Source organism: Microplitis demolitor, chromosome 2 (genome assembly GCF_026212275.2).
Source record: "Microplitis demolitor isolate Queensland-Clemson2020A chromosome 2, iyMicDemo2.1a, whole genome shotgun sequence".
NCBI classification, from domain to species: domain Eukaryota; kingdom Metazoa; phylum Arthropoda; class Insecta; order Hymenoptera; family Braconidae; genus Microplitis; species Microplitis demolitor.
Genome location: NC_068546.1, coordinates 19825648 through 19840593, shown reverse-complemented (window position 1 = coordinate 19840593; position 14946 = coordinate 19825648). Strand labels below are relative to the sequence as shown.

At 28.7% G+C, this 14946-nt stretch overlaps 1 protein-coding gene across 1 annotated transcript; it reads right to left on the bottom strand.

Annotated features, from left to right (window-relative positions):
• Window positions 1-258: 258 nt before the first annotated feature.
• LOC103571648 (uncharacterized) lies at window positions 259-1713 on the bottom strand. The gene is given in 1 exon segment (XM_008549884.2): window positions 259-1713. A coding segment is annotated over 1 exon segment (1455 nt).
• Between the last annotated feature and the right edge of the window lie 13233 nt (window positions 1714-14946).

The window sequence follows — 14946 nt, the reverse complement described above, 5'->3', positions numbered from 1 at the left end:
GTAGCTGTCAAGAGCAAGTTCAGTTCGGCTACTGTCATTCCAATATGTGACATGGATTCGACCATACAATAACCACCAATTTTGAATGATTTACGGTAAACTGATGGCCCAATGTGATTCGTCATTTCACTTTAGTGATATTATTGAACGAGGTACGGCCATGACAGTACGATAAATACCATACTACCGCTTATATTCGGCTATCAACAAAATGATCTATTGTTTTATAGATAAATTACCAAAAAATAGTATATCTTTTTAAAATGTATGATAACAATCTAGATAGTTTCACTTTATCATTGTCTTATATTTAATATAACTAACAACTATTTCTCCGATAAAAACTACTAGAGTAATACCCATTCCGATCATAAGAATATTAAAAATTCCTTCAAAGTGGACTATATTCAATGGGCCCATAAATTCGTTCTGTGGCCTGAAGAGTCCTCGGGTAATGTCATTGTGCCATTTTATGATCAATCCAAATTCAATAATGTTTTGGTACCCTCTATTGAATTTATCCAAGTAAGGGAATCCTTTTTTGACCACCAAAGTTGTCCAAAAAGTAGATAAAGGACTCTTGACAATATGCCCTTGAGTTTTTGCGTTTCTTCTTTTCTTCGACAAAACTTTCTTATTCAAAGTTAACACTTGGTAGTCAATTATTGATTGTTCTGTAACACAAGCGACTTGTTCGCTGATCATCAATCTCTTTAAGCATGCATCAAAATTGAATCCCACTTCGGCTTTATCAATTAATTTTCTGTACAAAATAGAATCTGAGTAATTCAATGAATGGTAGACAATGGGATCAAGAACAACTGTCAGATCACTCTCAACGAATTCATCTAGGGTGTTAATATTCGGATAATAAGGAGGATCCGTAAGTGCTTTCATCAAGTAAACTTGATGCGCCGATGCCAAAATAAAAGCCCATATAATCCAGCTTATCAAAAAAATACGTTCAGACACTCTATCCCTTATATTATGACAGTGTTGATGTATTATAATCCTGAAGGTTTCAAGTATTGGATCAGGGTTACCAATAATGAATAGACATAACATCAAAAACGCCCATGCCACCAAAATAGATACTGTTAGATAATGGTCGACAGTGCGAAATAATCTAGCAATGCCTGGCATATAATCACTTTTGGGAACGGCAATCATCATCGATGAACGTCCAAAAGGTCTTAAAAATTCAACATCTCTATCAATCACCGAATTTACTATCTGCGGGTTTCCCAAAATTTCAGATCGATTTTGAATAATGTCACCAACTGGACCAATAACTGTCCCGTCTGGCAGCATCAACGAGTACCCAGACAAAGACACATCTGCACTTTTAAGTACTATAGTAAAATTGATCCACGTTGAAAGATATCTTATTGCTTCGACATCAATGCCTCGAGCGCCGATCAAAGACGTGAAATTTGATAAATTAACTGACGTCGGCTTAGCTTGATACATAGACACCGAAATTGGATACTGATGTAAATTATTGAGCTTAATGGGAAACAACAATTCTGTGGATTTCATCTCATCAACATTTCCTTTGTTATTTAAAGTCACAAAAGGATCATAAGTAAATGCACTGTAATCAGATGAATTGTTTTTCTTTATCATAAAAACGACATCTAGACAATCGAGTGACCAAAAATCTATCAAAGCGTTTTCTAAATCTTTTTCGATCGTTGGCCATTTGTCCTCCATTATCCATATTAAAAACTTTGCTCGCGAGTTCCATGATTGATTCAGTAAATTTTTTAACTCACTGGGCTTAACATTGTTAATGTTTCTATAAATTGCTACAGCATGATAGATTTTTACGTAACTATTTTCAATAAATATCGAGGTCAAATGGTTATCGAGTAATAAGAAACTCGGTCTTTTTATGATATAGTTAATTAGAAGTTTGTTTGTGACAGCTGGATTAATCTGAGGACAAATAACGTATAAAAAATAAATGATGATAAACATGAAAAAAAAATATAGTTATATATTTTCGTGACGCAATCACTAACTATACGTCTTACAAATTTAATGGCAATGATTTTCCGATTTGACATCTTAACTGCAGTGATCGGATTTTTTATGGATACCTAAAATTTTTGGAATATTTGTTCCACAGAAAATGATCCAGAAAAATTATAATAGGTTTTAAGAGATCATTTTAGAATTTTTGAAAATACAAGAAAAAAGTACTGTTTTGGAGGAAGGGGGCCAAAATGCGACACTTTTTTTAGTTAAAAAAATATTATTTACGGATTATAGAAAAAAAATGGGACAAATTAATCAGTTCAGGCAGTGGCTAATTTAAAAATTTCAGTAAGGTACCGGCGGGTAATAAGGCTTAGTTAAGGGAGATTTTGAATATAATCAAAAATGTTGCATTTAATTATCGAAATGTATCATTAATCTTTATTTCAATACATCAGCCATAAAATGTAAACAAGTGATGGTAATTTTTACAATAAACAAACAAAAAATTATACTTTTACAAAAACTATACGAACAGGCCTTATTTCACTACGGTAGGGTAATAAAGCCTACGGGTTAAACAAACTGGAATAGTTTAAGTACACGGAGAAAACGAGTCTCGAAAATATAGTAATAATTACAATATTTTAGTAAAATTTACTAACAGAAATGAATAAATACATTTCAATTTGTAATTATTCCAAAACGTTTAGTAAAATTTACAGTTCAGTAATTATTACAATATGCAGATTTTAAAAATTCCTATACGTAATAGATTTTTTACTATCATGATTGAATTTTTTTTAAACAGAGTTGTAAATTTTATTACATTAATTTTTAATAAATACAATACAACGGAAAGTATATTTTACAAAGCAATATAGTAAATATTACATTTCTGAGATTTGATAAATTATTGAACGGAATATAAATTTTGCTATTCATGAAATAAAATTTACTACGTGTATTATGAATTTTATTATGCGCATAAGAAATACTACTAAGTACATAGTATACAAAAATTACTAAACGTTTAGTAATTTTGTACTATGTTGAAACCATATCGTTGTAACCCGGCGAGCGCTCCACTCAGTTCTGCCCAAACGGCTTTGGAATAGTGTGTACTGTTAACCTGTCTTCAGGAAACATAACCTATAAAATTGTATAGTGATTATTTGAGTGAAGGTGAAATATATATGCATAAGCTTGTGATTAAGAAAAGTGAAAATGGAACTGCCGGTTATAGACGCTTCTTTGGTTTATATTTAATATAAATTTGGTTTATATATAATATAAGTTATTATTATTTACTTTTTAATATTTATTGTATTATTATATATAATCATAATTAATGTCTTTTCCTACAAATACACAACATATTGTACTATGATAATAACTTTTTAAATTAAATGTTTTGTTATAACAATAATAGCAAATTGAATCATTTATTTATCCTTTATAGACTTACTGAATTTTTTATGATGAATAATTTTTAAATTAGATAAATAGTTATAAATCTAGTTAACACTAAATTGTCAACTAGTGTACAGTCAACTATGCTCGAATCAATGATTTCAAATTAATTAATTATACTTTAAAAATGTAATTGTTTATAAATCTTTATAATAGTCACATATATATATTTGTTTATAAGTATGAAAAGATTCATGTATTAAGATAAAAAAATGCATTATGTATTTATTAATAATTCGTATAAATATATTATTTTTTACAATCAGTTAATTTTAATTCTTACTTTTCAAATTACGGAAGCTTATTGTAATTATTAATTGCAATTATTCCTAAGCAGGTTTTGTACTATTCCATATTTGGGATGTATATTTTACTAAACAGTATAGTAAATATTCCAATATTCGTACTTTAAAAATTACTAAACGATTTACAATTATTCCTAAGCAGGTTTTGTACTATTCCATATTTGGGATGTATATTTTACTAAACAGTATAGTAAATATTCCTTTATCCGTATTGTAAAAATTACTAACCACGATAAGTAAAATATACTAATGTGATTAATAATATTTCCTATATTTTCAATAGCGGTTCAACATTACAATCTAAATATAGTAATTTTTACCCATATTTTTTAGTAAAAATTACTATATTTTTTTCTCCGTGTATACTCAATAAAATTGGTATTAGAGATGAATCATCACTTAAATTTAGCAACAATACTTTTTAAGAATCAGAAGACTAGATTGTTTTGCTCAATAGCACTTAAAATTATCAGTATTCTTTTTAAAAGTCAGAAGACTAGATTGTTTTTTATAATTTCTTCGGCGCTACGACATCATATAATGGATGATGAATGTAGAAGACAGGGAACGTGATATCGGGACTCTATAAATTTGTCGTAACATCTCTATGCAAGACCCTTCTACTAGAGAAGCCTTTAGCGGAGGCGGTTATTTTAAATATCATTTCTGTCACTTAGGCCTTATTATCCGCGGATACCTTATTTGTTTCATAAAAAATGTTCTAGAAAAATTATAATAGTTTTGCAGAAATTATTTTTAAATTTTTTAAAATACAAGAAAAAAGTAGTGTTTTGGAGAAAGGGGGTTAAAATGTGACATAGTTTTTTTTTGGTCCAAAAATTATTATTTCCGGATTATAGAAAAAAAAATAGGACAAGTTAATCAGACCATGCAGTGACTAATTTAAAAATTTCAGTGTAAGAAAAAGTTTTTCTTTTTTTCAACTGTTTGCTCTTCTATTGACAACTGAAAAAAGCTGACTTAGAGAAAATGAGTCACAGTTTTATTTTCACAATCAAAATTTTTCAAAAATAATAAGAGATAAAAATTTTATTTCTTACATTCGTGGCTCTAAAAACTTACTATGACAATCATTAACCATTACCATCAAATTTTGACACAAGTTATGATACTATTAATTATTTCTACCTCTGAATCTATGATTACATGAATAGGCGATGTTCCATGTATCTCTTCCAAATGTTTTAAAACCATCTGCGTTATTTGCTTATCTTCACTTGAACTACTGATTAAAATATCATTTAAAGCGTCTGCGAGAGCTAATGATGATAATATAGTCATCACGACTGTTAACGAATATATCAAGTGAGCAATGCTCATGTTTGAATTTATTTCACGACTGAAGTGGGCGTTCTTTTCAGAAGCTCGCGAAAGCGGTTACATTATAAAGGAAAAGACAATTATGACAATTATTAAAAAGTGTTGACATAATTTTTTTTCAAACTTAACTCAATTACACTACTCTGTCTTATTATTTCCATTTGAGCTTATGGCGACAAAGAAAGAATAAAAAAGTTTTTTCTTAAAAGCAATCGGTTAATTTTATTGACCTACTGTCAGATATAAAATGTCGACAAGAAATGAAATTAAAGGATAAAAAAAAATAAAAAGGTATAATTTACGTGCCATTTGGACGATTGCTAAAGTACAAGAGGAATAAATGGAGGGTCACAAATGATTCAAGTTTAAGTAATTAGCTTTGTCAAAGAGAGTATCAACGGAAGTAAAAAGAAATGATAAGAAATATTCACAAAAGCATTAAAATAAAAATAATTTTTTTTTTTTTAATATTTTTATCTCACTTTTCTTTATGAGTACGAACTTTAAGCTTCTAATCGTTTATTTAATTTCCTGAACATTCAAACAATGCACAAGTTTTCTTATTATTGAAAAGTTTGTTAAACTTATTTTTCATGATAATAATAAGTTTTGTTTTTTATATTAAATTATAAAATAACGCTTTCTTATAAAATTGATTATTATTATTATTATTATTATTATTATTATTATTATTATTGTTATTATTATTATTATTATTATTATTATTATTATTAAATGTATGAGTATAATTAAGATACAGATTTATTTGTTATAGCTTCTTTTTTTGCCGTTGGTTGACTGCCAATCTGAGTTAAAAACTGCCAGAAGCAACCACGAGGAACATTGTTCAATGCCGAGAGCCAAAAGTAATGAGCCAGTAAGAGCTTAGAGAGTTACGTGAAGAAATCTTAACAAATTTCTTGGCATAATAATAAACCAAAAAATTTATATTTCATAATAATTATTATCGTCTACATTATGAGACTGTTACAAAGTTGTGATTCACATAATATTTGAAATTATTTGTTATTACTCATTTTATAACCTACAATATATAATGCGATTATTTTAATACGTTTTTATTTTCACGCTATGGAAATTTAAAATTTGAAAAAAAAGGGAAGTTATTGGTTTCGATCTGATTTTCAAAAATTGAGTTTTTTTTAGATGTTCTAAGATCTTAGAAAGCTATTGACTGTCATCATTTTTTTGGGAATATTTTCGCATGAATTTTTTTTTTATGCCCATGTAAAAAAATTGTTGAAAAAAGGTTAAAAGTGTTAACTATTCTAAACACTAAAACGTTCATCGTTGTGTCACGTTTTGAAGTTTAGATTAGTCAACACTTTTTTAACCTTTTTTTAATAATTTTTTTTTTTACACAGGCGCCGTTTTTTTTTTTTTTTTTTTTTTTTTTTTTTTTTTTTTTTTCCAATTTCCTCCATATATTTAGTGACATCGACTATTCCCATACTCGACGTCACAAGATACCACACGACGTTATAAGATCCTACTATTTTTTTTATCCTCTATCAAACTAAATCCTTATCATATTATTAAACTAATTAAACCCGGTCTTTGATTAAGTAACGTAACAGTAATTGAAATTGTAATTTTGAATAAATACATGAAATAATTAATTTACGGATTATATAAACACAATAATTCATGCATGAAGGTGCATTATATATCCACAGGAAGTGAAACCTGTTGGGAAATATATTCGCATAATACCGTATATTCTAGAAACGATGGATTTTACGTTTTGTATATGAAGCATTCTAAATGCAGTGCTTAATTCTCTCCAATACTGAGCTTACTTTTCGTAAATTCTATTAAATCCGTATTACATACCATGTAAGACTTTAGTACTGGAGAAACATCCGTACAAACCTTTTACATTAATGTAAAATGTATAAAAAAAAAAAAAAGTATTTTTAAAAATAAACGCTTAACGCCTTTCGAGTTCTTTGATCCATCAACTCTTAATCCATCCTCACTTGTTATAATTCTAAAGATTTTTCTTTTTGATTTTTTTTCGGCTTTGTGATAAGGGAGTTTTTTTTTTATGCAAATAAAAATAAAAATAAAATGAATTAACGGTTGGAGGTAAAAAATTAAAAGTTAAATTGAGAATAATTATCGTTGAAAAAAAAAAAAATTACGAAAAAATGTAACAAAAAATGAGTACTAGAGGCAGGCTTGTTTCTCAGTGTGCAAAAGTAAATTACTTCTCGAATAGAGTCGTGACGTAAAACATAAAACAAAGCCTGATATATGAAAAAATAAAAAGAAGAATGAGAGAGAAAGAATAAAATTAAAAAATAAATAAAACAAGTTTCCTGTTTTGGAGACTATTTTATACATATATGTGAATATATATATGTATAGTGAGGATAAAAACTGTTGGAAAAAAACACGGTTAGATAGTGCATCTACGTATGAAGTTACTTGTAAATTTGTTTCGCTCCTGGCTATGTGAAAAAAAAAAAATAAATAAAAATAAAAATAAATAAATTGAATAAAAAGATAAATAAAATAATATAAAAAATTCAGCACTGAGGGAGTAAAAAAATACCAGACATCCTGGGCCGCTAATGAAGCATCAGCTTTCCAAGTCAGTTGAGAATTTTATTTTTTTTTTACTACTGAAATAATAGAATAAAAAAATTAAAGCTTAATAAAGTGTGAAACCCATCAGTCAACAGTCAAAAGCTTAATTATATTGCAGCTTTTTTTTTTATTAAAATGTTGAATGATAAAGTAAGTAAAAGTTTTTTTATTTTTTTTTTTTGTGAAATATGGAAAGCTTTGATTTTTTTTTTTTGCGACTGGATTAAAAACGAGCAAATGCAAAGTCGATAATAAATATTTATTAGAGCATTTAATTAAAATTACATGAATATTTTTAGTAAGTAACAGAAGTTGATAAAAATTTTTTAACGAGTACTAAAATTTAATAAACTTTAAATGTAACGATATATATAAAAATGAGATAAATAAAATGATCGAAGGGTTAAAAAAAAAAAAGGATCTTTTAATTATAAATTTTTTAATACTGAAAATATATGTAAAGCCCACTCAATATTTGATACAATGAAAGAGTTTAAAAAAAAACTAAAAGTTAATAAAAGTGTGGAGAATAAATAGGACGGGGAAGAGAAAGAGGAAGTAGAAACGAGAACAAGGGACAACAGTAGGGGTAGTTTAGCCGGGATGGCCCGGGCATAACGCGTGCTACTGCTACGGCGGCTGGTTGTGCTCCTGCAGCTGCTGCTGCTGCTTCTATCCTTGATGTCGTTCCGGGATTTGCAGCGCCGTTGCTATGCAACCACTTGTATGACGTCAGATGTGACGTCACTGGAGTGCTGCTGAGTAAATGCAACCATCCAAAGTCTTTGCTAAGACTTGACACGTGTTTGCCCGCTATTTCTTTTTATTTTTCTTGCGTAAAATTATTTTTATCGATAGATAATTTAATAATTATTTAACTTTATTACGTTGTAGTTAACAGTAATTAAGTTTACGACAAAAAAAGTTTTTTGTTTAATATTTAACACTTATTGGATATCAAATTAATACTGTGCCATTATGTTGATTATCTATTTTTATGGTTTCCTACACGGAGAAATTATTCTTGTTTGAAATGCTATGGTGTTATAGTAATGCCGGACTATGTTGGCCACCTAATGGAAATTGAAATAAACACATGCAAAAATTACTATGGCCATAGTAAAATTTACAATGGTTACAGTATATCATAGTGGTCATAGTAATTCTTCCATGTGTTTATTTGAATTTCCGTTAGGTGGTCAACATAGTCCGGCATTACTACACAAAGAGAAATTTATGGTAACTGTTCCTAATACGTTTATGAAATATCATACCATAACGTTATGGTAATGATTACTTGGAATTATGGGATATAGGCCTATACTTTCTGGAAAGTTTCAATAAGCATGGGAACAATTTCTGTCATTATGGTAACAGCTCCCATATCACATGTGAAAGAATTATGGTAATGATTATCGTACCCATAGAATAGTTCCCATAAGCAAATAAGAACCAATTCTATAACCATATTGTAACGGCTCCTAAGTGCATATGGTAATTATTCCCATAGTATTATGGCAATCGTTCCCATTCAACTATGGTAAACGTTACCATATATTATAGTAATTATTCTCATAATGTATGGGAATTATTACCATAGGATTATGGCAGTGGTTACCATCTATTATGGTAATAATTACTATATATACGGTAGTGGTTACCATCTATTATGGTAATAATTACTATATATACGGTAGTGGTTACCATCTATTATGGTAATAATTTCCATATATGGTAGTGGTTACTATCTATGATGGTAATAATTGTCATATGTACGGTAGTGGTTACCATCTATTATGGTAATAATTACCATATATACGGTAGTGGTTACCATCATTTATGGTAATAATTACCATATATACGGTAGTGGTTACTATCTATTATGGTAATAATTACTATATATACGGTAGTCGTTACCATCTATCATGGTAATAATTACCATATAACGGTAGTGATTACCATCTATTATGGTAATAATTACCATATATATGGTAGTGGTTACCATAATGTTATGGTAACGATTACTATAATATAATAGTAATGATTACTATAAAATATATGGGTACCGTTCCTATAATCGGCATTTCAAAAAAAACCGGTTACTATGCGTTATGGGAATCATTCCCATAATACATTTTATTTTTTACCATAAATTTCTCTCCATGTATGACACAATAGCACTTTGAACAAGAATAATTTCTTTACATACACGCTGAAAAAAAAAATGCTAACCATTACCATCTTGTAACGGGGAATGCTTACCATACTGTATGTGATAATCATTATTCCGTTTTTATGTTAACTATTCGTTACTTGTATAGTAATATTTATGATTGCCGACAGTAATAGTTACCATATAGATAACTAATATTGCTTATATCTGGAAAATTTGTAAACTTTATCGTCTGAGATGGTACACTGTGAAAAATTAGCGGAATGAACGCGGAGTAAATGCGTAGCGAATGACTGTTTATTTATTTAATCCCCTTCTAGCGGAATTTATTTCTAAAAGAAGTTTGTTTTAATATCAAAGCTTCGAATCAGAGTGAATACGGATTTAAATAAAATCCGTAATTACTCCGAAGGCACGCCCAATGTTTCACAGTAATGATTATCATCTCGGATAAAAATACTCACTATTTCCGATAGGAAAAGTTGACATAAAAGAATGAGATCTTTTCAGATGTAAAGTTAAAAATAGTCACTTCGTTGAGATGACAGCTATTACCACCTTTTTTTTCAGCGTGTATATGAATTCACACCATTTCTAGATTCGAACTTACAACTACAAGTAAAGACACTTATAGTTCCTTATAAGGGTTTTCTATACAAAGCCACATATCCTAATTCTCATATGAAGTTTTTTTAAAGATGCCACATATCCACATTTTCCGACATGGGTTCACTACATAGTGCACTGTAAAAAAACGGTGTTGATATGAACTTACACCGACGCAACCGTTGATTTTCCTGAATATTCACGTAAAAATTTTCACTTAATAAAAAAATATTTTTAATACAAGGTCATTTATTCTTGTTAACTATATCTATACAGATTAATACATCAAGAGTATTTAATCTATACAGCATTCAGGTTTTCTACTTCATGGTCTTGTGTCTTTGATCACAAAATACAAGTAATTGAAAAAAATTACCGTTCACGTTTCGCTGAACGTAATCAGTTGAGCATGCCCTCATCCCTTTAAATATATATATATAATATATAATAAATATATAACCTTGTAACTTGTTTGTTTCACTCGATAACTTTGTGACTAAAATATTTGATTATGTTTTCTTTATCAACTTTTTCCTGATACGTTAAAGTTGAAAAATTATTTTATATTTTTTTTTTTTTTTAAATGAGCGGCTTTGATGTCTAAAAAGTTTTATATTTCATAATTACCATTGGAATTTTTTTTTTTTTTTGATAGTGTATATGAGAAATATATGATGATATTGAGTGTAGGGTGACCTCATTTCAAGGTTCATTATTTTAAATTATAATAAAAGATTGATGAGAGTTATTGAATTTTTAATAAAATAGCTTATTAAGAGCCCACTTGGTAGTAATTAATTATTTCATGAATTACAACTTTGAATAATTAAATAATTATGAAATTATATTTAACATTATACGTCAGCACTCTCAATCAAAAATTTGTTTTACTTTTTAAATAAACTTTTTGTTTTATTTTATCATTATAAATATTAATGAGCGCTGCAGACCCTTGCGGTTTTGTTTTTACTGTCATTACAGGACTCTGGTAACTTTTAATTAACATGGAACATGTGTTGATTTAATGAACGTTATAAGAGCTAGTAAGAGAACAAGTATTTATTTCCAAAATATGAAATCACTTTTAAATTATTGATTTTACGATATCACTCTAAGGAGATTGAATGAATAATAAATTCATGCCGCATTTAATCCGGGTTTTAATAAGTAAATTTAAACTTAAATATTGATCTTAAATTCGATGCAAATAATTCGTAAGATTGAATTTATTGTATACTTCAAAAAAATGAATACTGAGTAATCATATCAAACTGAAAGTAATTGAATAATGCATTGCACGTATTCCGTCTTGACCTATTTATTTTTACAATAACAAATTTAATAACACAATTGATTTTTTTTTTATTAATTTATTGAATCAGATACTCAATGAAGTTAGGGGACCGGGGCTCGACCTAAGCCGCTCATAATTTTTTGTGGTTTTGAACGCCGCATAAGTGTTGTTTTGATCTATCTTGAATAAATCCATAGCAATATTTCCATAATTTGAAAAAAAAAAAAAAATAAATAAATTTTTTTCCGGGGCACGACGGACCATTTTCAAAAAATTATTAGAAAAGAGTTCAAACAATGTTTTTTTTAAATAAATGTATCTTTCATATATTATAATCATTGATAATTTGTTGATGTGTATGACGAAAAAAAATGCATATTTCAGAGCAAAAAATCTTTTTATAAAATACCATTTTTTAAAACTATTTTTTTGTCATAAAAAAAAATAATTTCATTTTTTAATACTTTAAGTAGGGGAAGAGGGACAAAATGGGCCCCATTAAAAATGAGGGCATATATGTAATATAAATGTCAGCCCAGTTTGCCCCCAGGGGCCCATTTTTCCCCCACTTTCCCCTGATGGGAAGGGGGGGGGTGAACCCCTTAAAATTTTGAGTGTCTCGAATGATTTTGAGGCGAAATAGGTCCCCAAAATTTAAGGGCCCATTTTTCCCTCCCTTCCCCCTTCCTTTACTTCATTTTACATCAAATACTCTATTTTTTTTTTAATCGCTAATAAACTCGGAATCACAAAATTTTTTGTTTTCAAAAATTTTTTTTCTTTTAACCTCAAATTATTTTTATGGAAGAAGAAATTTGTAAATTACATCAAACTTATAAATCTAGAATGTGGAAATTTTTTTTTTTTTTTTCAAAATTTTTGGGGGGGTCCGTTGTGTCTTGGGTATCTCGTACTGCTTCAAAATGGGGTAAGTAAAACAAACTTGTGAAAATATGACGATTAAAAAAAAAAATTTTGAGGTTATCTGTCGTCCTTCACGTAGTTCGTCGTGCGCCGGTCTTCTCTGTATACTTTTAAAATAACATTGGAAATAAAATAAAAAGTTTGTGAAGAATTTAAATTAAATACTTCCGTATTGAGTTTTAAAATCGTTTTACACATCAATAACGCCGTTTAAATCGTTTATTTACTCTAAAACGTAATATCATGTTAAGGGAAGCAAAACAAGTATATAAGTAGGTCACAAACACTACTAAAGAGTAATTCTATACCTGTAAAGTAATTTCAGTAGCAGTCAACATCATCGCCGTCGTATCGGACGTTTGCCAATTATCGGTTGTAATTTCGACTGCAGCTAACACAGTTTCAAACGAGTTGTTGCCAATCACGACAGAAAAATAACAGATTTTTACAAATAAGTGACATTGACAAACGAAAAATAACTTTAAGATGGAAAGAAAAATTTTTAATTTAATTTTTATCAATAACCTGAGGCTAATTCCACTCGATAATTCAAATATTCCATACGAATAAGTTATATTGGCTGGTTAGACATTGAAATGGGTGGCGTGAGAGAGTTTGAACTTTATCAAACTTTACAGAGAATTTGTGGCGATGAGGAGTAAGAGGGTAAAGGGAGTAGAAGCTGGGGAAGACAAACCCTGAAGGCTATCTCTTCTTATTTGAATTATACCCGGACTTTGTAGAATCGAGTAATTGGATCTATGAAATCTCTCGAAGCTTAATTCTATTGAATGTATAGGGAAGACTGGGACACAACGAATCCCCCAATAAAATTTTGAAAAAAAAAAAAAAAAAAAAATGTCATCTGATCAATTCCAAAATTTGACAAGCTCTAGACCTCAATAAAACGCGTCGATTGCTGCCTCCACCATCTCAATCGGTTAATTCATTCGTAAGATATCGTGGGAAAGAGAAATGCTAAAAAACGGTTTTTTCAGAAAACAATGACATACAATAGTATTTTCAAGCTCGAAAATATATCCACGACAATATTTTCGAGCTCGAAAACAGCGGGAAGTTTTAGGGCTGGCCTGCAGAGTCTACCGATAGATAGATTTTTTTTTTAACGGTCAGTATTTGGACCATCTCAATAATCATATCCACCTATTTTTGTTAATATAATTTTAATGTAGACCGTAACTGGAATTAAATTATTCATAACTAAAAAAGTTGCAAAAAACTTTCTCTTGTACTTGAAATTTTAAATTCAATAAAATAATTTAAAAAAAAAGAAAAAAAAAATTTTAAATATTCACGAAGAAATTGAAGTAACTATTATAATATATTAAAATGTATAGACGGTGAATAATTTATTTTTCAACATGCATTAAGTGATAATGTGAGACAACTTTTATAAAGGTTTATAAAGTTTATTATGTCGTTTAAGTATAACGACTCTCAAAGCTTTATATGAAACAACTTTGCATAATATCTTGCATACTAACCGTAGATTTATATCCTTGGCTCTCGACAAATGTGATTAACGTTTAAAGTCCGTCATACACATTTTCACTTTTTTTTTTTTTTTTTTTTTCTTTTTTTATTTTTTTGGTACATGTTCAACGTTGCATGGATGCTGTATGCAGCTTCTTTGTACATACGTTTAATTAAACATATTTACTTTTCCTCATAAATTTAATGGGTTCTTTCTTCTTGCAAGAAACTTCAATGTTATTTGCATGTTTACTTCATGTTTTATGGATAAAATGATAAAATAACTTATGGAAATTTATTTTTAAAGTTTGTATTGAAAAAAGTATACATAAGATTGGAAATACTTTTGAACAAGTAATTTTTGAAATTTTTTATAAATTAATTTTTAATATTTTATCAAATCTCCATATATATATGTTCAAGTTTTTTGATTAAATTTTTTCTCGACTGAAAGTTACGAAAATAATTGAATATTAAATTTAAAGTTTTTTTTCACTACACGGAGAAAAAATTAAAGGAACTGTTCCTAGTACATTTATGAAATATCATCCCATACCGTTATGGTAATGATTACTTGAGATTATGGGATATAGACCCATAGTTTCTGGGAAGGTTTCCATAAATATGGTAACGATTCCTATCATTATGGTAACAGTTCCCATATCGCATATGAAAGAATCATGGTAATGATTACCATACTCATAGGAATAGTTCCCATAAGCAAATAGGAACCAATCCTATAA